The sequence below is a fragment of the Meles meles genome, chromosome 1 (assembly GCF_922984935.1).
Source record: "Meles meles chromosome 1, mMelMel3.1 paternal haplotype, whole genome shotgun sequence".
NCBI lineage: Eukaryota > Metazoa > Chordata > Mammalia > Carnivora > Mustelidae > Meles > Meles meles.
This window is the reverse complement of record NC_060066.1, coordinates 86,567,953-86,592,578: the sequence shown is the minus strand read 5'-3', so window position 1 is coordinate 86,592,578 and position 24,626 is coordinate 86,567,953. Positions and strand designations below refer to the sequence as shown.

Genomic DNA, 24,626 nt, shown 5'->3' with positions numbered 1-24,626 from the left:
ATGTTTGGAGTGTTGTATTTTTCTCTTTATTTTAAAGCAAAGGCTAAAAAATGAAGAGCTGATTCGGTTAGCTGAAGAAAGACGAAAAGAAGCAGAAAGGAAGAAGAAAGAAGAGGAAGAAAAACATAATCTGCAGCTTCAACACTACTATGCAAGAGAAAATATAATCGGGGAAGAAACAAAGGTAAGTTTCAGACAAAAATGTCAATTAAATCTGTAGTTTAAACCACTTTCACTGTGGCCTTCTTAGCAAAAAGGAGAGTGGAGGAGATGCTTTCTTTCCTCCCTTCTATCATGCTACTTCTTCTGATTACAGCGCACTGAACTTCCTATATAGGTCTTGTCATTGCTTTGCTGCTCTTTGCCCCCCAGGGAATGTAAGGGGTTTATTTACCTTAGTCAGTCTTGTTCCCATGGTCTGTGGAGTAGCACCCAGCCAGCTATTCGTGAGAAGAGTTAAGTACAGAAATGGAAAGTGTCTGGAAACTTTTGTAGCATTTTGTCAAAGTAATTATATATCTGTTGGATCTGTAAGAAAGTTGGACTTGAATTGTGTAATGTCTTTAAAAATTTTTAATGTATTTGGTATTTCATTTTTACTGTTTTACACTTTTATCCTTGATGAATTGGAAATTTAAAAAGAAACTGCTGGGTCACAGTGGACTGGTTTGAAGTCTGTATCTGAGACTGGTTGATATTCACCATTACATGTGTGGTGAATGAAAGTTATCAGACAGAGGTTTTCTCTCTAGGAAGACACTTGGCCTCTATGAAGCTCCAGTTTATACCCTTGGTCATTTTTCAAAGCTGTATTTCAAATTTTATATGCATAAGTATCTCTGGGGATTTGTTAAAAATGTATCTTGAGGTCTTATATACAAAGTGTGTGATTTTAATAAATCTGAGGGTAGTCCAGGAATCTGCATTTTACAGGCATTCTTGGGGGTTCAGATGTAGTTGGCCTATGGACCACATCTTGAAAAACTGTATGTGTTGTAGATTTAGCCCAATTTAATTTAAGAAAATGGTTTTCAGAAATTTAATTTATACGGACATTATTTCTTCTAAGCAGCATTCACAAAAAGACTACTTTTAACCAATGGGCTCATCTAGTGTACTTATGATGTAGTTTGGTACACTATAGACAACGTGAGCCATTTTTGATGGGTTCAGATACGCTAATTGATTTCTAACCCCAGGATTTTATGGTGATAGAAGTGTTGGCAGTTAGAATCTGTTGAAACATTATTTGAGAGAAAATTTATAAGTAACACCTGTGTTTTTTGTTTATTTTCAGTGTTCTAGTAATGCTGGGCAATACCATTTATTCTTAAAGTTGGATATATATTTATTCTGCCTTTTAAAATATTATTGAAATGTCATTCATTTATTTTTTAAGTTAATAGCATTTATATTTTTTAGAGCCACGTTTGGCTCATAGCAAAGCTGAATGGAAAACACAGAGAATATTTTCTTGTAAAATTACTTAAAAATGAAAGATAATTGTTAGTTTTCCAGTTATGTTCCTGCCAATTTCTTACTATGTTTAAGAGAAAATGCTTTCCTTAGGAAAATACAGTTTTATGACTGTTCTAGTTCAGTTGTGAAGTACCATAGTTTTAAACCAGTTTTATTCCCTTTAATGTATTTTGCTTTCAGCGATGAAGTTATCATTGCTAGCTGTAATTTTTCTTTTATTCATTTATGCCTGATAATATATTTTTGTCCATTTTCTTAGTTTTTACTTTTGTGTCACCATTTACTTTTTATTTAGCTTGTATATTTGGTTTGTTGAATTTGGTTTTATGTTTTGTTTTTTTTTTAATTCAGTTTTTTATCCTAATCAGAGAATTATCTTTAGAACAGTGATACCTAAATCTATCTGTTTTTATCATACCCAATATATTGATCATATTAATTGAATTTCTGACTTTTTTGTTCTTTTATGCTTCCTTGATAGTTATTTGTTTTCTCACTATGTGGAGCATGCTTCATCCTCTGTGGTCTTTTAGAAGGTTTCTTTTGTCTTTATAATTGTGCTTGTGGTCATCTAGTGGTCTTAAGAAAAAAGATTTTCTTTTATATTTCTAACTTTGTCAAAGTCACCAGTGAAAGTGATATTTGATTTTGTACCATGCAAAATGAACAGTTCAACTCCATATATATAGTCTGGTCTGGGTGTTTTTTGTTTTGTTTTTGTTTTTTTTTGTTTTTTAACCAGGTAATTATTATTGCATTTTGTTGGGAATTTTTATGTTCTCTGCATTTTGATTTTAATGTGAAGTTGGGAACTGTTAACTTTATTATGCCGTAAACTGAAGCCCTCTTTTATCTCTTATGGAGACATAGAATGCTGTTGTGATGTGGAAAATCCCTCATTGTGATGCTCTTGGTGACAAGGGATCTAGGTTTTATAGGTTGATTTATATTATTTTCCAGAAAATAGTTTTTGTGTTTTGTGTTGTCCTGTTTCTTTTTATTATTAAGACAAGTGTTTTTCTTAGTTCTATCTTTTGTTTTTGTTGTTTTCCTAATACTTGGTATGTTGTTGCTTTACTTAAGTTTCTTGAATTTTTTTGTTCTAATCTGAGAGTCCTTTTGTTTTAAAATCTAAATCAATTTATGTTTATCATAACTGATGTTTTCGATCTTACATAATTGAATTTCTGACTTTGTTTTGGTAAAAAGTATTTTATTAAATAAAAGCAATAGCATTCTGAACTCCCTAAATGGTGTTATTAACTATTAGGAGTGTTTGTGTACACAGGCACATATATATGTATACATATGTGTATGTGTGTGTGTATATACATACATATGTTGGTGTGTGTGTGTGTGTATACATATTTGTTTATATATGCATGTGTGTATACATATACACGCATACATATATGTATGTACATATATATGTATAATTTTTCCTTCAGCGCTTGAGACAGCCTTCTCCTGTAGTTCCTGCTCTTCAGAACAAAATTGCAAGCAGACTTCAAAGACCTCCTTCAGTTGACAGCATTATAAGTTCCTTTATTCAGGTACATATTTTTTTCTTTTTATTTGTTAATCTTAGCTAAGTTATTTCCAATGAGGGGAATTGAATGAGTTTTTTTTTTATTCATCATATTTAGCTATGTTATAGTTTTTCAATTCTGAAATATAGACAGTGTTTGCATTTATTTGTTGCATCAGCTGTAACTGATAATGCTTGGTGCCATAAAGTTTAAATTCTTTTGACAGAGTATAATTTAGCAAATGGTTTTTGTCCAACCCTCTCAAGGCCTTTTCTTTGGTAATATATTATCTGGCTAGCTATAGTTATGCTAACGAAGTCCCTTAAACTTTTGAGTGAGCTGTGATCAAAAGAGAGCTGGGAGAATGTTCCAGAAGGGGTTGATCCTTGAGTTGACTCTTGAAGAATGAGTAGGAAGTTGCCATAATGAGGAAGAATCAAAATCATGGAGTGTAAACCATATGGCACACATGGAGAAGAATACACCATGGTTTGGTCTGGCCTCAGAAAGCCTGACCAGGGTGGCAACAGAGGTAGACATCAAGACATAAGTAGGATGTTGTATGGAGTTTGGCTTTATTCCCATAAATGAGTGGATACCAAATGGACTAATTACCAGAATAGACAAAGCAAATGTTAGAACATTGTCCTGAATCCCACCCTCTGAGATTCTGATGTAGTAGGTGTGTGGTGGATAATGAAAGGGGATGCTTTGTAATACTTTAAGTAGGAGAATGACATGTCATAAGTGGGAGAATGGCCATATTTGTTTTATGTAACATTCTCTCAGGCACTGATGTGGAGATGTATTTTAGAGGTCGGGTAAGATTATAAACATGGGGAGAAGTTATAGTGGTTTTGCAGAAGTCCAGTTGTGAGACTTTCAGGACTCAAAGCCAGTGACACTAAGAACTGAGGATGGGTGAAAAATTTAAGACATACTTAAGAGACACAAATAATGGCATTTACAGACTATGTTTGTGGGGAGTAGGCACCAGTGACAACTTTCAAGTTTCTTGTTAGATTTATATAGAGTGGGTGGTTGAAGATACAGTTTGTGGCTAAGGAAGGAGTTCTCGACTGGTTTTGTAGATTTGGAAGCCACTAACATTGTTCCTTATCATATTAGTACAATTGTCTCGGATGAATTTGGAGGAAGTAAAAAGGGCTGAGATTGGAAACCAGGGAATTAAAAATTTAAGGAGCAGAGAAAGGAAATAAAGATAGAGAACGTGACAGAGAATGGCAATATCAGTTGCTACTGGCCAAGTAAAATAAGGGTGTAAAATGCCCATTGAAGGTGTTACTTGGGAAATCACCAGGTGACTTTGGTAAGAGCTGTGTTAGTGGAGTGATAGGGTAGAAGAAAAGGTAGTAGCTGTATGGTGAGAAGTGAATTGGCATGAGGAAGTAGACACCATGTTGCATCTATTCTGGAAAGGATGGCTGTGGAGCGAAGTAGAGAAGGGATAGTAGATAATGATGAAGGAGGAGGTAAGATCTTTTTTTTTTTTTTTTTTTTTAAGGAGTTTTTTTTTTTTTTAAGATTTTATTTTTTTGAAAGAGAGAAAAAGAGAGAGAGAGAGAGAAAACACAAGAAGTGGAGGGTCAGAGCAGACTCCCTGCGGAGCAGGGAACCCGATATGGGGCTTGATCCCAGGACTCTAGGATCATGACCTGAGCCAAAGGCAGTCATTTAACCAACTGAGCCACCCAGGTGCCCAAGAAGGAAGAGACTTTATAGTATAAGCTGAGAAAATAGAGTGATTGGAGGAGGTCGGAGTCACTTACTAGATACAGAGAACAGGTGACAGGATTGTATTTGGATGAAGCAAGGACACTTCCATTGTGATGGGAAGGAAAAGCACATGTTAGGTAAGTGTATAGGTTGGATAGGAGGAAATCTGGTTCCTTTTACATATAGTTCCTTCAAAAAATTATTCTTTACAAGCTTCTGAATAGGGAAGACATACTGAGTGTATCTTTGTTATGATTGTTAAACAGGGAAGTTCCATATCCAGGGCACAGTCTCCTCCGGTACCTGCCAGGAGAAACCAGCTCCGTGCAGAAGGTAGAGTTAACTATTAAGTCTGTAACCTGTAATATTTCTCTTTTAAGATTTTTATTGAAAGAATTTTAGACTCACAGAATGTTGCAGAATGTACCCTTCCTGCAGCTTCCCTCAGTGGTACTATCTGATATAGAACAATAACCAGGAACTTGACATTGGTTGGTATGCTCTACAGACCTCCATCAGGTCTCGCAGTTTTAACACAAAGTAATTGATGTGTGTTTGTGTTTGTGTGTGGTTCTGTGCATTTGTATTGTGTATAATTTGTGTAACTACTGCACAATCAAGGTATAGAACTGTGGCATCAGGGGTGCCTGGTGGCTCAGTGATTAAGTGTCTGCCTTTGACTCAGATTATGATCCGGGGGTTCTGGGATTGAGCCCCACGTCAGGCTCCCTGCCTCTCCCCCCAGCTTATATTCTCTCTCTCTCTCTCTCTAATAAAATCTTTAAAAAAAAAAAAAAAAGAACCCGAACAAAAAGAACTGCGGCATCACCGCAAAGGAACTCTCTTATGTTGTGCTGCTTCTTTATAGTTGCTCTCTCCCCAGTCCAAGAATATTTCTAAAGTCTGGCAGTTCCTGTATTTTCAGAAATGTGTGTATCTTATGGGTATTCATAAATACGATCTGTATTCATAAAACATTAAAAATAACTCATAAAATTTTATCTCTGAGCATTTTAGTTTTGTGTAAGTCTGGTTATGTTTTAATGTTTAATCTTCTGTGCTTATGCCTGTTTTAATTTTTACTTATTAATGTGAATTTGCAGAGGAGAAAAAAAATGTAATTATGGAGTTATCAGAAATGAGAAAACAGCTTCGTAGTGAAGAACGGCGTCTGCAAGGGCGGTTGCTACACATTGACAGTGATGATGAAATTCATATAAGGCAAGTTTCAACTTGAGTTTTTTGTTTGTTCTTGTGTTTTGTTGTTCTTGTCTTCAGGAAAAGGAATTACACATAAATGAGAACCTATCCAGTAATTCTGCAGTTTTGGACCAGGATTATTTCTTTATTGTAAAATCGCATATATTAGAATGGATAAGTAGCATGCATGGGAAAAGTTTTTAACAGATTGTTGGCGAAATTGTAATACTGAAATAGCCTTTTCCCCGAAAAGAGATATAGCTAAATAATTCTATCCTAGTGGAGGGACTCAGTGCAACTAATCCAAAACAGTATATGATTTATTAAGTCTGTTTTTGTTTGTAATATGTGATAGGTTTTCTTTTTCTTTCTTTCTTTTCTTTTTTGGCAAAGTGGCTTTTTCTTTAACCAATATGCTTTTACTTTTTTTTAATGTAAATTCAATTAATTATCGTATAGTGTATTATTAGGTTCAGAAGTAGAGGTCAGTGATTCATCAGTTTATGTAATACCCATGCTCATTACATCACTTGCCCTCCTTAATTTCCGTCACCAGTTTACCCTAACCTCCGACCCCTCTCCCCTCAAGCAATGCCCAGTTTGTTTCATATGATTAAGAGTCTCTTATGGTTTCTGTCTCTCTCTGATTTTTTCTTATTTTATTTTTCCCCTCCTACCCTAAGATCTTCTGTTTTGTTTTTTAGATTCCACATATGAGTGAAATCATACGACAGTTGTCTTTCTCTGATTGATTTATTTCACTTAGCTTAGATTTATTTCACTCCAGTTCTATCCATGTCATTACAAATGGCAATTTCACGGCTGAGTAGTATTCCATTGTATGTATATATCACATCTTCTCTATCCATTCATCTGTCGGTGGACATCTGGGCTCTTTCCATAGTTTGGCTATTATAGACATTGCTGCTCCGAACATTGGGGTGCAGGTGTCCCTTTGGATCACTACATTTGTATCTTTGGGGTAAATCTCTAGTAGTGTAATTGCTGGGTCGTAGGATAGCTCTATTTTTTTTTTTTAATTTTTTTATTTTTTTATTTACAGCATAACAGTGTTCATTGTTTTGGCATAACACCCAGTGCTCCATGCAGTACGTGCCCTCGCTATTACCCACCACCTGGTTCCTCAACCTCCCACCCCCCCACCCCCCACCCCTTCAAAACCCTCTGGTTGTTTTTCAGAGTCCATAGTCTCTCATGGTTCATCTCCCCTTCCAGTTTCCCTCAACTCCCTCTATTTTTAACTTCTTGAGGAAGCTCCATACTGTTTTCCAGAGTGGCTGCACCAGTTTGCATTCCCACCAACAGTGTAAGAGGGTTCCCTTTTCTCCCACATCCTCAGCAACATCTGTCTTTTCCTGACTTGCTAATTTTAGCCATTCTGACTGATGTGAGGTGATATCTCATTGTGGTTTGGATTTGGATTTCCCTGATGCCGAGTGATATGAAGTATTTTTTTCATATATCTTTTGGCCATTTGTATGTCTTCTTTGGAAAAATGGCTATTCATGTTTTCTGTCCATTTCTTGATTAGATTATTTGTTCTTTGGGTGTTGGGTCTGATAAGTTGTTTATAGATTTTGTGATGCAAGCCCTTTATCTGATAAGACATTTGCAAATATCTTCTCCCATTCTGTTGGTTGTCCTTTGGTTTTGTCAGCTATTTCCTTTGCTGTGCAAAAGCTTTTGATCTTGATGAAGTCCCAGTAGTTAATTTTTCCCTTTGTTTCTCTTGCCTTTGGGGAAGTGTCTAGCAAGAAGTTGCTGTGGCTGAGGTCACAGAAGTCGCTGCCTGTGTTTAGGATTTTGATGGATTCCTGTATCACATTCAGGTCTTTCATCCATTTTGATTCTATTTTTGTGTGTGGTACAAGGATATATGGTCCACTTTCAGTCTTTTGCATGTGGCTGTCCAATTTTCCCAGCACCAATTGTTGAAGAGACTGTCTTTTGACATTGGATATTCTTTCCTGCTTTATTCAAGATTAACTGACCATAGTGTTGAGGGTCCATTTGTGGGTTCTCTGTTCTATTCCATTGATCTGTGTGTCTGTGTTGTGCCAGTACCATACTTTCTTGATGATAGAACTTTGTAATAGAGCTTGAGGTCCAGGATTGTGATGCCACCAGCTTTGGTTTTCTTTTTCAATATTCCTTTGGCTATTTGGTGTCTTTTCTGGTTCCACAGAAATTTGAGGATTATTGTTCCTGCTTTGTGAAAATAGTTGATTGTATATTGGTAGGGATTGCATTGAATGTGTAGATTGCTTGAGGTAGGATAGACATTTTTTTTAAAAAGATTTTATTTATTTATTTGACAGAGATCACAAGTAGGCGGAGAGGCAGGCAGAGAGAGAGGAGGAAATAGACTCCCCGAGAGAGCCTGATGTGGGGCTTGATCCCAGGACCCTGGGATCATGACCTGAGCCGAAGGCAGAGGCTTTAACCCGCTGAGCCACCCGGGCGCCCCAGCATAGACATTTTAATAATATTTGTTCTTCCAGGGGCTCCTGGGTGGCTCAGTGGGTTAAAGCCTCTGCTTTCAGCTCAGGTCAGCCCTGCATTGGGCTCTCTGCTCAGCAGGGAGCCTGCTTCCTTCTCTCTCTGCCTGCCTCTCTGCCTACTTGTAATCTCTGTCAAATAAATAAGTAAAATCTTTAAAAAAAAATAATATTTGTTCTTCCAGTCCATGAGCATAGAACATTTTCCCATTTCTTTTTGTCTGCCTCAGTTTCTTTCATGAGTATTCTGTAGTTTCTGGAGTATGGATCCTTTGCCTCTTGGGTTAGACTTATTCCTAGGTATCTTAGGGGTTTTGGTGCAATTGTAAATGGAATCGACTCCTTAATTTCTTTTTCTTCTGTCTCATTGTTTGTTTATAGAGATGTAGTTGATTTCTGTGTATTGATATTATAGCCTGCCACTTTGCTGAATTCTTGTATGAGTCCTAGCAATTTTGGGATGGAATCTTTTGGGTTTTCCCATAGAGTATCTTCTTTGCCCATTTGGATGCCTTTTATTTCTTTTTGTTGTCTGATTGGTGAGGCTAGGACTTCTAGTACTGTGTTAAACAACAGTAGTCACAGTAGACATCCCTGCCGTGTTCCTGACCTTAGAGGAAAAGCTCTCAGTTTTTCCCCACTGAGAATGATATTCACTGTGGGCTTTTCATATATGGCTTTTATGATGTTGAGATATGTTCCCTCTATCCCTACACTGTGAAGAGTTTAATCAAGGGAGGATGCTGTACTTTGTCAAATGCTTTTTCTGCATCTATCAAGAGGATCATATGGTTCTTGTCCTTTCTTTTATTAATGTAGTGTATCAGTCACATTGATTTGTAGAGGTTGAATCATGCTTGCAGCCCAGGAATAAATCCCACTTGGTCATGGTGTATAATCCTTTTAGTGTACTGTTGGAGTCTAGTGGCTATGGTCTTTCAATTTTACCTTTGGATCCTACTGGCTAGTATCTTGATGAGAATTTTGGCGTCCATATTCATCATATTGGTCTGTAATTCTCCTTTTTAGTGGGATCTTTGTCTGCTTTTGGGATCATGGTAATGCCGGCTTCATAGAAAGGGTTTGGAAGTTTTCCTTCCATTTCTATTTTTTGAAACAGCTTCAGAAGAACAGGTATTAATTCTTCTTTAAATATTTGATAGAATTCCCCTGGGAAGTCGTCTGGCCCTGGGCTCTTGTTTCTTGGGAGATTTTTGATAACTGCTTCAATTTCCTTGCTGGTTGTGGGTCTGTTCAGGTTTTCCATTTCTTCCTGGTTCAGTTCTGATAGTTTATAGGTCTCTAGGAATGCTTCCATTTCTTCCAGTTTGCCTCATTTGTTAGCATATAGTTCCTCATAATATGTTCTTAAAACTATTTCTATGGTGTTGGTCATGATCTCTCTTCTTTCATTCATGATTTTATTAATTTGGGTCCTTTCTCATTTCTTTTTGATAAGTCTGGCCAGGGGTTTATCAATCTTATTCTTTCAAAGAACCAGCTCCTAGTTTTGTTCTACTATTCTTTTGGTTTCTATTTCATTGATTTCTGCTCTGATCTTTTATTAAATTTCTTTATGCTGTCCTTTACCAGCTCCTTTAGGTATAAGGTCAGATTGAGTATTTGAAACCTTTCTTATTTCTTGAGAAAGGCTCATATTGCTATATCCTTCCCTCTTAGGACCCCCTTTGCTGCAGCCCAGAGGTTTTGAACAGCTGTGTTTTCGTTTTCATTTGTTTCCATGAATTTTTAAAATTCTTCTTTAATTTCCTGGTTGACCCATTCATTCTTTAGTATGATGCTCTTTAGCCTCCATGTATTTGAGTTCTTTCCAACTTTCCTCTTGTGGTTGAGTTCTAGTTTCAAAACATTGTGGTCTGAAAATATGCAGCAGGGGCGCCTGGGTGGCTCAGTGGGTTAAGCCTCTGCCTTCGGCTCAGGTCATGATCTCAGGGTCCGGGGATCAAACCCTGCATCGGGCTCTCTGCTCTGTGGGGAGCCTGCTGCCCCCCTCTCTCTGCCTTTAGCTCTGCCTACTTGTGATCTCTCTCTCTCTGTCAAATAAATAAATAAAATCTTTAAAAAAAAAAAAAAGAAAATATGCAGGGAATGATCCCCATCTTTTGGTACCAGTTGAGACGTGATTTGACACCCAGGATGTGATCTCTTCTGGAGAGTGTTCCATGTGCACTGGAGAAGAACGTGTATTCTTTTGCTTTACGATGGAACGCTCTTGAATATATCTGTGAAGTCCATCTAGTCCGGTGTGTCATTCAAAGTCCTTGTTTCCCTGTTGATCTGCTTCGATGATTTGTCCATTTCAGTTCCGGGGGTGTTAAAGTCCCCTACTATTATGGATGTGTTTCTTTGATTTAGTTATTAATTGGCTTATATTTTTGGCTGCTCCCATGTTAGGGGCATAAATATTTACAACTATTAGATCTTCTTATTGGATAGACAGTTTAATTATGATATAGTATCCTTCCTCATCCCGTATTACAGTCTTTGGTTTAAAATCTAATTTGTCTGATATGAGAATTGTTAACCCAGCTTTCTTTTGATGTCCATTAACATGATTAATGGTTTTCCACCCCCTCACTTTCAATCTGGAGGTGTCTTTCAGTCCAAAATGAGTCTCTTGCATACAGTGTATGGATGGGTCTTGCTTTTTTATCCAATCTGATACCATGTGTCTTTTGCAGGCGTTTGGCCCATTTACATTCAGAGTAACTATTGAAAGTTTTGAACTTAGTGCCATTATATTACCTGTAAAGTCACTGTTTCTGTATATATAGTCTCTATTCTTTTCTGGTCTGTGTTACTTTTGGGCTCTTTATTTCTTTCTTTTTAATATTTCTTCCAGGGCTGGTTTAGTGATCACAAATTCTTGTAGTTTCTGTTTGTCCTGGAAGCATTTTTATCCTTTCTTCAATTTTGAATGAGAGCCTTGCTGGATAAAGTATTTTCGGCTGCATATTTTTCACATTTAGCACCCAGAATATATCATGCCAGTCCTTTCTGGCCTGCCAGGTCTCTGTGGATAGGTCTCCTGCCAGTCTAATGTTTCTATCCTCATAGATTATTGACCTCTTGTACCAAGCTGCTTTCAGGAATTTCTCCCTGTGTCTGAGATTAACAAGTTTCACTATTACATGTCGAGGTGTTGACCTATTTTACCTGATTTTGAGAGGTGTTCTCTGTGCATCCTGGACTTGAGTGCCTGTTTCCTTTCCCAGACTAGGGAAGTTTTCTGCTATAATTTGCTGCAGTATACCTTCTGCCCTTCTCCCTTTCCTCTGCTGGGATCCCAATTCTAACATTGTTTTGGTTTATGGTATCACTTATCTCTTGAATTCTCCTCTTTATAGCCAGTTGTTGTTTATGTCTTTTTTCTCAGCTTCTTTATTCTCCATCATTTTATTTTCTGTATCACTAATTCACTCTTTGCCTCATTTATTGTAACAGAGCCTCCATTTTTTTTTAAGATTTTATTTATTTATTTACAGACAGAGATCACTAGTAGGCAGAGAGGCAGGCAGAGAGAGAGAAGGAAGCAGGCTCCCTGCTGAGCAGAGAGCCCAATGTGGGGCTCAATCCCAGGACCCTGAGATCATGACCTGAGCCGAAGGCAGAGGCTTTAACCCGCTGAGCCACCCAGGTGCCCTAGAGCCTCCATTTTTATTGCATTTCATTAATAGCCTTTTTTTATCTAGTTCCTTTATTTCTCCAGTATAGGCTTCTGTAATGTCATCTATACTTTTTACAAGCCTAGCTAGTGTTTTTATAATCATTATTCTGAATTCTAGTTCCAACCTTTTATTCATGTCCATACTAATGAAGTCTCTGGCCTTCATTACTGCCTCTTGTTCTCTTTTTTGAGGTGAGTTTTATTGTCTTGTCATTCTGTCCAGAGAAGAACAGATGATCAAGAGAACAAAATACTGAAGTGGCAACAATGACCCCAGATAATTATATGCTTAAAAACCAGAGGAGACGTGAAACCAGAAAAAATAAAAATTAAAAAAAAATTAAAAAAAATTAAAGAGTGAGAGACTATAATCAGACAGGTGAACAACAGAGCAATACATTGGATCCTGTGTGTATTTTTATTTGTTTGTTAGAAAACTAGATTCCAAAATTGTAAGGAAAGAAAAACTTAAACATGTTCAAAAATAAAATTAAATACAATAAAGTTTAGAATGTTACTGTAAAAAAATGAGAATTAAAAGACAGAAAAAGGGGGGCGCCTGGGTGGCTCAGTGGGTTAAAGCCTCTGCCTTTCGCTCGGGTCATGATCCCAGGGTCCTGGGATCGAGCCCCGCATCGGGCTCTCTGCTTGGCGGGGAGCCTGCTTCCTCCTCTCTCTCTCTCTGCCTGCCTCTCTCCCTACTTGTGATCTCTGTCTGTCAAATAAATAAAAAATAATAAAAAAAAAAAAAAAAAAAAAAAAAAAAAAAAAAAAAAAGACAGAAAAAGGGAATATCAACAGACAGGTGAACAGAACAGAGCAATACACTATATCCTGAGTGTATTTTGGTCTGTTTGTTAGAAGAAACTGCATCCTAAAATTGTAAAGAAAGACTTTTATATATATACACAAAAATATAATTAAATACAATGAAAGGCTTACAATGTAAGTGTAAACATGAAAATTAAAAAAAGATTTTTAAAAAGAGTTGATGAAAAATAAGAAATTGAAAAAAGAGCAGAGAAATTAAAATCGAAAGCCTAAGAATTGTGGCAAAAGACCATAAATTCTATATACTGTTTTCCCTTAGTGCTGGAGTTTTGCAGTTCTGTGTAATGGCTAAACTTGGTCTTGGCTGGATGTTCTTGCTGATCTTCTGGGAAAGGGTCTGTTCTGTTGATTCTCAAGAGTCTTTGCCCCAGTCAGAACTGCATTGCCCTTGCCAGGGGGCCATGCTAAGTACAGTGGTCCAGTTTGCTCTGTGTGGTTTTGTTCCCTGAAGACTTTCTACTCTACTTTAGAGGATGAGAATGAAAATGGCAGCCTCCCAATCTCTGGCCCCACAGTCAAAGGTCGGGGGCCGACTCCTCAGTGCACCCTAACCAATAAGCGGTCAATTACATCTATCTCCCTGGTCAATTACATATCTCCCATATGTACTTCTATGCTTACTCAGCTTGGACCAAGTGTTTCTATCTTAGGCATGCAACTTAATTGGAGTCTCCAAACCCTGTAGCCTCCTATGGCGCACACTTGTGCCACTGCTCCCCCCGGGGGGGAAAGTGGGGTTCTGCCACTTGGTGAGCCCCTGCTTGGAGTGCAGTTGCCAAACTGTTTTGTAGTTTGTGATTTATGGCAACACTTGAGAGCCACACCTGGGCTTTCTGATTATAGCCTGCTTCCCCATTCCAAACCCTAGGAGCTCTGCCATCCCTAGGCATCCCTAGTCTTTCTGTGACCCTGAGGATCCTAAGACCATACTGTCTCACCTAGGTTTCTGCTCTCTTTCAGCACTTGAGTGTGCCTTTCAGGCAGGGCCATCCCTTACTGAAGCAGACGTCTAAAAGTTCTGATTTTGTGCTCGGCTGCTGTATCAGTTTCTGATTTGGCTTAGGGTGGCTCCCTCCCCCTGGGGTTTTACCTCCCATACATATAGCTTTGGATTCATTTCTCCACACCTCCTACTTTGCAGAATGTGGTTGCTTTTCTATTTGTAGAGTTGCAGCTATTCTTTCCTTAGATCTCTGGATGAGTTCACAGGTATTCAGAATGATTTGGTAGCTACTGGTTGAATTCCTGTAGCCAGATAAAATGAAGGTCTCCTGTTTCTCTCCTATCTTAAACTGTCTCCACCAATATTCTCTTAGATTCGCATTCTTGAATTTGATGTAGATTAAATTGCCTTCATAAAACATTTATCCATACCTGTTGAATCTATTCACTGCAAAAATATGGGCTATTTAATGTATATTTATTTAACCTAATATAGAACATTTATATTGAGTGTTTTATCTGTCCTTCCTTATTGCCAATAATACATTTATGGTGATGATGATGATGGTGGTGGTGGTGACAGAGATGGTGAGATGGGGGAGGAAGAAAGAAGTAGTACTTTTTTGAAGGAATACCAGAAATACTAGCCCTAATCATGAAATGTTTGATAGGATTAGACTTAGTAAAGAATGAATTTGGGGTGGCACACCGTTCTTCCAGGTTTATCTGAGAATGGACTCTTTGTCTCATCACAGAAATCAGTGAGTGAAAATAACTGATTAATTTCAGTCCTTATGTACACAAGGCAAATTGGTGCAGAAGTTGCTTTGTAAGCTACTCTAAGTGGTAGGGAAGTCCACGCTGAGAAAGAGAGTTGAAGCAAGACTAGAAAATTATGAAGACACTCTCTTTACTTTCCCTTTTTAGTCTTCTGCAAAATCAGGCACAGAAATTTAGTCTTTAAGGGGGAAAATGATATAGGAACAAAAAACTTCAGAGTTGGAATAATCATAGACAATTACATTTTAAAACTATTTTTTACATTTTCCATCAATAATCTATTTTCTAAAATACTTATTTTCTAGAAAATAACTTCTAGATTATTAAACATTTATGATCATTTTTGCCCAAAGGACTCATAAGTTTTTTAAAGTACTGTTCTTCAAACTGCAGATTGCAGTCTTTTGGTAGATTTAAAAATCAATAAAGTGGATAACTACCACACTTATTTTGTAAAAGGGGGTTTATTTTTTTTTGAAATAAATGATTTATTTTGGCATCATTTTATTGTAAACATAGTACAGAGTTTCCATATGACCCTCACTTAGTTTTCCCAATTGTTAACATCTTGTGTTACTAGAGTCTTGACTGTCACTAATATTGGAACATTACTACTAAATTCCAGACTTTTTGGATTTCTCTTGTTTTTCTATTAATGTTCTCTTTCTGTTCCAGAATCTAATCAATATATGTACCACATTGCATTTAGTTGTCATATCTCCTAGTCTCCCCTGGTCTGGGACAGTTTCTTAGTCTTTTCTTTGTTTTCATGACTGTGACAGTCTGGAGGAGTATTGGCTGGGTAGAATCCTATAAGAATATCCCCCACTCTGTGTTTGTCTAAAATTTACTCATGATTAGACTGGTGTTAAAGGTCTTTGGACAGAAGAGCACAGGGTAGATGGTCTTCTCATCACATCATATAACAAAGGTATATGGCATCTACATGACATTCCTGGGGATGGGAACCTTCATCATTTGGTTAAAGTAGAATTTGCCAGGTTTCTCTGCGCAGTTACTATTCTTAGGACAAGAATAGTAATTTGGCACATAGCTTAGGAGATAGGATTAAGCTCCATCTCCTGTAGATAGGGTTAGTTATCTATATATATTATGTAGAGTTCTTTTGTAAGAAATATTTGTCCCTTCTTGGGGAGCTTGGGTGGTTGAGTTGGTTGAGCATTAGACTTGATTTCTGCTCCGGTCATGGTCTTGGAGTCATGTAATCGAGCCCCACCCTGGGCTCTGAGCTTAGTGGGGAGTCTCCTTCTCTCTCTTTCTTCTTTTGCCCTTCCCCCTGCTCGTGCTCTTGCACTCTCCCTCTCTTTTTCGCTCTAGAATAAATAAATCGTAAAAAAAATTGTCCCTTCTCTTCCCTTTATTTATTTATTCAATCATTTATAACACTTTTGTGTATATTTATTTTGTACTTTGGGGTATAATCCATTCTCCATTCTTTCTGAGCACTTCCTTTTTGGTATTATGAGACGCACTCCAGGATCCTCTTGTATTTCCCCTACCCCAGCCCTGAAATCAGCCATTTCTCCAGGAAGCCATGTTTCCTCATGGAGAATGGTATTTAGAAACCAAGCTCTGGATGTTGGGTATGCTTGATGGGTGTCTTTGCTTCTGGATCCTATTAGTGGACAGAGCTAGATAATTTAATATATGTATGTGTACTAAGTCATAAACATATCTGTCATTGTTCCTGGTCTATCATTTTGTATATTTATTAAATTTATAGTGATGTTTAAGACTGTAATCCAGTATGTGATAGGAGTTTAATATAGCAGCTTAACCTCCAAGCTTGGTTGGCTAAGTAAACATAGTGAGAAAATTTCAAAAATACAGAATGGTTAGATAATGAAATGTTAACACAAGTAGGCAGAGAGGCAGGCAGAGAGAGAGGGGGGAAGCAGGCTCCCCGCTGAGCAGAGAGCCTGATGCGGGGCTTGATCCCAGGACCCTGGGATCATGACCTGAGCCGAAGGCAGAGGCTTTAACCCACTGAGCCACCCAGGCGCCCCAAGCTGGTAGTTTTCAATGAGTAATTCTATTTTATTTATCAGCTACTTCTAAGTAATTGAGAGGTCAGTATAGTTTTTTTAATTTACTTTGTGACATTATGAATGTCTTCACTATTGCAGCTTTGCATATTTAGACATGCACGTTTAACTTATTGACACTTATTTTCTTTGTTTCATTCATAAATTGAACACTGTACTCTCTTTTGACAAACCAATATAAGAAAAACCAGGCAGCTTTTCAGTTTTCTCATTTGCAAGTGGCAACAATAATTTTTACCCCATGAGATTTTAGTGAAGAATAAATAGATGTACGTATTTGAAAGTACCTTGCAAATTCTACATGCTAACTTAAGTTAGAGAATATATGTTAGATTGCCATCATTTGGCCAGAACTGGTTAAATACATTTACTTTGGTTTAATTTTCAATATGTATCACAATGAGAGACATTTGAGTTGATTCTTTATTCCAGTTTTATAAATTGTTTCACAAAAAGAATCTCTTATTCATTAATTAAGCTCACATTTTTGAGCTCTTACTTTGTGTTCGGCACAAAACAAATATTAGCTCATATCCAAGGAAGATCTAATAATCTAATTCCTAACTTAGCAGCCTATTTAACTTTTAGCCATAATGGAAACTAGGCAGGAATCCAGTTTAATGGCCTCCTAGAAGCCTTTTTAATATTTGTTTTGCATTGTAATGAATCTGTGTTGCATTTCCTGTCACCCTTGGCGGCTTACTATTTAGAGGTCTTTGTCAGCCTTGGCAGGGTACTTTTGTGACCCATGTGACTCCTTACCCTCACCAGGAAAGGAAACTCCAGGAGAGCAGTGGTATTGCCTTTTGGGATCCAAGCTGTTCCCACCTAGGTGCTTAGGGAAGATTTAGTGAACAAAGAAATGAAGGCAGAAGTTGGGCCAAGCCTCTGACAATTATAGCTTAAATCCTCATTTTCAGAAATAGAGGGGGCCTATCAAGTGCTGCAGGAAGCACGGATAGGTCTTTCTTTTCAGGGCTAGAGACACTGTCCTCCATCCCTTTCCTCTTTTTGGTCACTACCCCAGAGCCCTAACAGGAAACTCACTAAGCCCTCTGCCCATTATGTTATCTTCCTAGGTACCCCAGAAGTAGAGTATTAAATGAACTAATTAGATAATTGAATTCCCTGAAAGTCCTTGTAAAATTCGTGTTGGAGACTGGATAGTACCCTTTATATTGGGAAGTGTATTAATACCATATTTCTCTGTATAATTTTTATTTTAGGCTGAGGGGAAGATAACATTTATTGATTACCTAACATGTCATGTACAATGCTGGGTACTTTACAGTGTATAACGTCACTTAATTAGAAGGAATAGACATCATCTGCATCATACAGATGATGAAATCAAGGTCAAAAACTGCCAGTAAACAGCAAAGCTGGTCTTTGAATCTTGGTTTTGCTGACTTCAAAGACTGTGGTCTTTCTACTTGTGAACATTCTAAGGTAAAGCTAACTCATTTACTCTCCTAATAAGGGCCTTTGCATCAGAATATCTTGAAAGAGTACACTGACCTAGGGCCTTTACATCAGAATATCTTGAAAGAATACACTGACCTTTACTATATTTTTTAGTATAGGAGATTGAAATAACAGATATTAAAGTTTTGTAATATCGTGTGGTGTAAGATGCCAGATTTCTTGTAGAGGGAGTTAAATGTAAACTCTGATTCTCTTCACATTAAAACACATTTACCTAAATTTGTCTTCTGTCTATAGGAAAAGAGAAAGGAATCCCATGGATATATTTGACATGGCTAGGCATCGGCTACAAGCTCCTGTCAGAAGACAGTCGCCTAAAGGCTTAGATGTTACTACTTTTCAGAATATTCATGACTTCAATGAGCTGAAAGATAGAGGTGAGTAGAATGCTGCTTTTAGATACAGCCTGTGTTCTAACCACATTCAAGTACTTACTTGTATCCTTTTTCTAAAGTTTCATTTAGAATACCTATTTTAAATAATGATGAATAAAATTTCTATATATTTTAGTTCTTCACTTTACCAATCTAGTAGGTGAAACTTTAGTTTGTCTAACTCTTTTCTTTTGCAGAGCATACAGCTTTCAAAGCCTCTCTGGAGTCGATTAGATCAGGTAGACTAATGAGAAGAGTAGCACTTGTCATTAATGGAACGGGGACAAGGCAAGCTGAGCTTAGGAAAGAGACTGAGAAGGAACAGTCAGAGTGACTGGAGAATGTGTTATCCCGCAATCTAAGAGAAGAGAATATGTCAAGGAGAAGGGATCATGTAAGAGGAATAGTGCAAAGCATCGGTTGGATCAGAGGTCACTGGTGACCTCGGTTAGATCTTTTTCAGTGGAATTAGGGCATCAGAAGCCCATTAACATGGGAATGAGGATTGACTGGGAGGCAGAGTGTTGGAGATAGTCAGGTTAAGACAACCCCTGGAGGAGGTAGACTTGGCTGGGAAGGGGAGGAACTTAGGGTCCAGAGCTGGAGGAACAGGGTAGAATGCTAATGTGAAGGGCTGTGACAGGGTAAGAGATGTGTGTAGGCTATGGGAGAGAGAAGGAATGAGGAGAGCAGGGTCCTTGAGTAACTCAGGCAGGAGCAAATAGAGGATATTTGAAGGAAGAGAGTCGAGAAGATTTGATGTAGCACTTAGGAGGAGAGAAAGCTTAGTAGAGAAATAGGATTACCAGGAGACACAGGGGCCTGGGAGACTGAAAATGTATAGAGGAACCAAAATGTGTGTTAGATGTGATTTTGCTTTTGGACCATGTAATAGAGAAGGTGTTGGAGTCAAAGTGGCAAATTGTTGGATAGGTGGTCATATGATCTATACCAGATGAACCAGAACTGAACTTTTCTTCTTTTTGCTTTTTAAATTAGTATCTATTACAGAAAGTTTTGAAAACACAGAAAACGAGAGGGGAAAATCACCTTGCTCAAACCACCTAAATATAAGCACCATTCATATTTCTAGTCTTCTTTCTGAGGCTATTTAAAAACAAAAAAAGTAAGACGAAAACAAGATAAAACCGTTACTTTTCTCTTTTGTTTTTCATTTAGATTTACAAGTGTCATCAGTTACATTTACTGTTGTCTTTTAATGCTATGATTTATTGATTATTGACTATATGCCAGGCTGTGTATTAAGCCAGTAGGTCTCAGAGTTTGATCAGGGGACCCGTGCAGTCAGAACTGTTTTCATTATAAGCCAAGACATTATTTGTCTTTTTCATGCTTATTCTCACATGTGATATGGTAATTGTGATAACTTTGGATCATAAATCTTTTTACATATGTAGGATCATATCTTTAAATTATATTCCAACAGTATAATTAGTAGATCAAAGGGAATGATAGTTTCAAGGCTTTTTAGATGTATGAACTACATTTTTGTTCTCAAGATTTAAAAGTTAAGTTTTAACATTTTCATTCTGCTCACCTCATATTCTTGAACTTGTGGCATAGATGAATTCTTAGATTGTCATTTCCTCCACTAATGACCTCTCTCTTAAAGTTCCAGCCAGTCTGCATTTATCTTGCTTTTTGCATATTTACAAGGGTGAAAATATTAATTGGCTTGATATTATGTTTTCATTTTTTCAGTATATTTTAGGGACTGGCTGTGATTACAGTGTCTAATGGCTCCCTGAGTTGTAGCCGTGTGACTGGCTGCTTGGCTATACGTGTACATAGTTGCCCAGCTGTGTGCTCTGGGGGGCATCTTGGGGAGTGGGGAATTACGGATGGAGAAGGCATAATAAGCTACTGCTTGCTCTGGGGCGGGGTGGGGGGTTCCTTTTAATGTTGCTAAATTTGTGAAAGGGCATTTACTTGTAGAATATTAATTTTGTGTTCTTGAGTTTTATGATAATTTTAATACCTTTTGATTTGGTGATACTTTATTATTGTTCCTCGATTTTGAAATTAGGGTACTCGTATGTTTTCTGAAGTTTTATAAAATCTCCTTTGGAAACAAGATTGAACTTAGCTATATATTTTTTGTACTAGATTCAGAAACACGGGTTGATCTGAAGTTCATGTACCCAGATCCTCCAAGAGATCACCACACCTTAGAGATCCAGCAGCAAGCCCTGCTAAGAGAGCAGCAGAAGAAACTGAATAGAATGAAGATGCAGGAAGGTGCTGAAGGTAAGAAATAGTCATTCCTATCTCAAAGAGTAGCGGTGGGCTGTTTGTTGTTGTTGTTGGCTTTTTTTTCTCTCTGGTGTTGATTGCAGTCCCAGGCAGTTTCTCACCACTGGTAGCTCCATGCTCACATGGCCCTTTTGGCAGATAGTCCCAGAAAAGGACAGGTCTCCAAGACGGATCTGATGGGTGTGGCTGAGGCACGTTCTGGGTGAGAGGGGTCCAGGGAGGATGGAGTACCTCGGCTAGGCCATGTGACATCTGCAGCAGGAAGTAGGAACCAGAGGAAGGAGTGCTGGGCAAACACTCCTGTGCCCTGTGGGGCATTTCTTTGCCATGTGTGTCTGACAGGTTTTGGTAGGGCATAAGATCTGTTCAGCGACACTGGGCTGTGAGTGTGTGTTTATATAATCAGCCAATCAACAGATGCTTCCGGAGTGCCTGTGGTGAGCACAGGTACTGACACATATCCGGGGATGTGGTGATGAATGAAATACGCTATTGCTGTCAAAGAGCTTATACTTTGTTGGAGGAGTTAGAGGCTAAATAAGCCTAAGTGTGCTGAGTGCTGTAAAGGAGAAATCTAGGGTCCCATGGGAGTATGGAACTGGGGGTAGGGGAGCACCTGACAGCAGAGTGGGGGTAGCTGCCTCACAGAGCAGAGCATCTTGTGGGCCCCATTGGCCCAGAGTCCTGCAGGCCATTGAGGGTGGCCATGGGAAATAAGTCCTAAAACACAACAATCCAGTAATAAGAATAAGACATTCTCATTCTCAGGCCTTAGGATCTGAGGAAACTTTTTGATCATGAGACATAATCACAGGAGTAAGTTGTGCACTATTTTGGGCCCAGGTCTAGACTTTGATAAAGATTGATATAGGGAAAGTCTTTCATCCATCTTGTACAGAACTTTTCATGATGGTCTCATCACCCTCTGACAGCATAGTAACCCACATTCTATGGCATGTCATCAGAGAAGAGAAACTAGTACATTTTTCACCTTTACAAACATTTTGGTGGAATATTTCCTTAGGAGACCCTGCTGATCTGATGTGGTGCGGTCTTGGCATATTCGGCTGGTTAACCAAAAAGTAGTCCCCAGGTGGATAGATGCAGGTGCATTTGGGCACCGAGGGTATCCATCTTCCACAGCAGCCACCGACCAACTTCCAGTAAACACTATGATGACTGAGTTCATGAGAATGTGGTTTAAATATGGTAAAACAATCACAAACCTGGTATAAAATATTCTAAGAAGGAGTAAGGCTATCATTCATTGGTACCCTATTTATTCCCAAAGGCAGTCTCTAAGGGACAAAATGCACTATTGGATGCACATAGGAAAACTGGTCAAATCAAAGAGGGGCCTTTGGTTGGGGCGCCTGTGTGGCTCAGTGGGTTAACCCTCTGCCTTTGGCTCAAATCATGATCTCAGGGTCCTGGGATCCAGCCCTGCATTGCTGAGCAGGGAGCCTGCTTCCCCTCTCTTTGCCTGCCTCTCTGCCTACTTGTGATCTCTGTCTGTCAAATAAATCAATAAAATCTTAAAAAAAAAAAAAAAAAAAGGAGGGGCCTTTGGGATACCTCTTCCAGAATCTCTGTGGAACTAGGTGCCTGGAGCTGAAAAAAGTCCATGTGAGGGACCCGTGTTTAAGTCCACTCAGCAACTTTCTACCCAGATTGTGGAAATATGAGTGAAGCTTGAAAAATCCTGCAGTATTTTCTTTTTCTGCAGACTTCAGTTTTATGTTCACAATGATTTTTACTTTTGTCTATTCAACTAGAATAATGCTGTTATAAATATATTTATATATATAATTATAAATTAATAAATAAGTAATAGCTTAACATTCTAAAATGTGATAGTTGAAAAAGAATTTACAGTAGAGGGGCGCCTGGGTGGCTCAGTGGATTAAGCCGCTGCCTTCGGCTCAGGTCATGATCTCAGGGTCCTGGGATCGAGCCCCGCATCGGGCTCTCTGCTCTGCAGGGAGACTGCTTCCTCCTCTCTCTCTGCCTGCCTCTCTGCCTACTTGTGATCTCTCTCTCTGTCAAATAAATAAATAAAATCTTTAAAAAAAAAAAAAAGAATTTACAGTAGAGAGCTAGTCACAAAGGATATTGTAAAAGTTTTTATTTTTAAATGTTTTTTCTCCATTAACTACAGCTGACTTGGATGCCATCCCAAGTGTTAAAGCACGGGACCGCAGAATGGTAAGAAACCAGTTATGATTTTCCAAGCTAGTTTTTGGGGGATAAGAAATTTTTAGGAATATGGTAAGTGAGTAATCCAATTTTGAATATTGAGTTAAGAAAGAATTTAACTCTTGTCTCATCCATGCAGTGGGTATTTAGAGATATATTAGTGGAACATGTAAAGAGAAAGCATATTGTTATACGAAGTATATTGTGGTTACAAGACGTCAGAGCTAAGCTGTTCAGGTTGGTCTGTTTTTAGCTGTGTGACTTCAGGCAAGGTATTTAATCTTTCTCTGCCTTAGCTTCCTTATCTGTAAAATGGGATAATATTACTTACCTCTGAGGGTGGCTATAAGAATTATTATTTGCGGGGCGCCTGGGTAGCTCAGTGGATTAAGCCGCTGCCTTCGGCTCGGGTCGTGGTCTCAGGGTCCTGGGATCGAGCCCCGCGTCGGGCTCTCTGCCCCGCAGGGAGCCTGCTTCCTCCTCTCTCTGCCTGCCTCTCTGCCTACTTGTGATCTCTCTCTCTGTCAAATAAATAAATAAAATCTTAAAAAAAAAAAAAAAGAATTATTATTTGCAAGGCACTTAGGGATAGGCCCAATATGTAATCTCTATGTAAATGTCTATGGAATAAAAATAGTGTGGGTTGTTGCGGGGATTGAGACAATATATTAGCACAGGGCCTGGTCCACGAGTGCTGTGTGTTTGCCTTCAACATCATTAGCAGCAGTGGAAATCGGAGTTTATAGTATTAAGTAGTGGTGAGGCCTGTTAAGAAAGTAAGCAAGGTAAGGCTGTCACTCTTATCCTGAGAAGGTGACATTTCTGCAAAGACTGAATAAAGGGAAGGCATGAGCTGCTTTCATACAGCAGGTACGTACTGAATACTTACTGTGGACCAGGTACAATCCTAGGTGTTGGGGGTACCAGAGTGAGCAAAGGGGACAAAAAAAAAGTCCCTGCCCTCAGAGGGCTTACTTTCTGGTAAAAGGGGGAGACAATAACAAATAAATAAAACATATAGTATGTTAAATCGTGGGGCTCTGAATAAATGATAGCCTGGAAAAGGGGGTACTGGGTGTCCTGGAGTGACAGGGTTTACAATGTGAAATGCATTGGGCATGGAAGGCCTCACCGAGTAGGTAACATTTAAATAAGGGCATCAGGGAGGTGTGTAGATTATCAGGGGACACATCTAGAAGAAGAAGCTTCTAGGCGGCAGCTCTGGGCAGGTGTAGGCTTGGTACAGACAGGGAGTAGTGAGCGACTGGGGAGGCTGGAGAGCCATGAGCAGGAGGATGGGAGCAGATGGGGTAGAGAGGTGACGGGCTGGACTGTGGCGCCTCTGATCCCATCACAGGGTTTTGCCTTTTATGCTGTGAATGTGCTGAGAAGCTTCTAATGTTCTGGACAGGGCTCCTGCTGTAATCTAGTTAAGACATAAGGTGAACAGTGCAAGTGGTTGGAAGTGGCTGGATTTATTTCAAAAGGAGACCTGATAGTATTTTGACCTATTGGCTGTGGGGTAT

The 24,626-nt window shown here is 38.5% G+C and overlaps 1 protein-coding gene across 10 annotated transcripts in view; it reads left to right on the top strand.

The window, feature by feature from the left end:
* The window catches only part of CSPP1 (centrosome and spindle pole associated protein 1), a 171,673-nt gene that overhangs the window by 130,648 nt on the left and 16,399 nt on the right, over positions 1-24,626 (top strand). For all 10 annotated transcript variants that reach the window (XM_046013000.1, XM_046013031.1, XM_046013022.1 and 7 more), the window contains 7 exons: positions 38-184; positions 2,928-3,032; positions 5,012-5,078; positions 5,849-5,966; positions 18,494-18,633; positions 20,758-20,898; positions 23,063-23,109. In XM_046013000.1, coding sequence (XP_045868956.1) covers positions 38-184; positions 2,928-3,032; positions 5,012-5,078; positions 5,849-5,966; positions 18,494-18,633; positions 20,758-20,898; positions 23,063-23,109 — 765 coding nt within the window. The remainder of the gene's footprint in view (positions 1-37; positions 185-2,927; positions 3,033-5,011; positions 5,079-5,848; positions 5,967-18,493; positions 18,634-20,757; positions 20,899-23,062; positions 23,110-24,626) is intronic.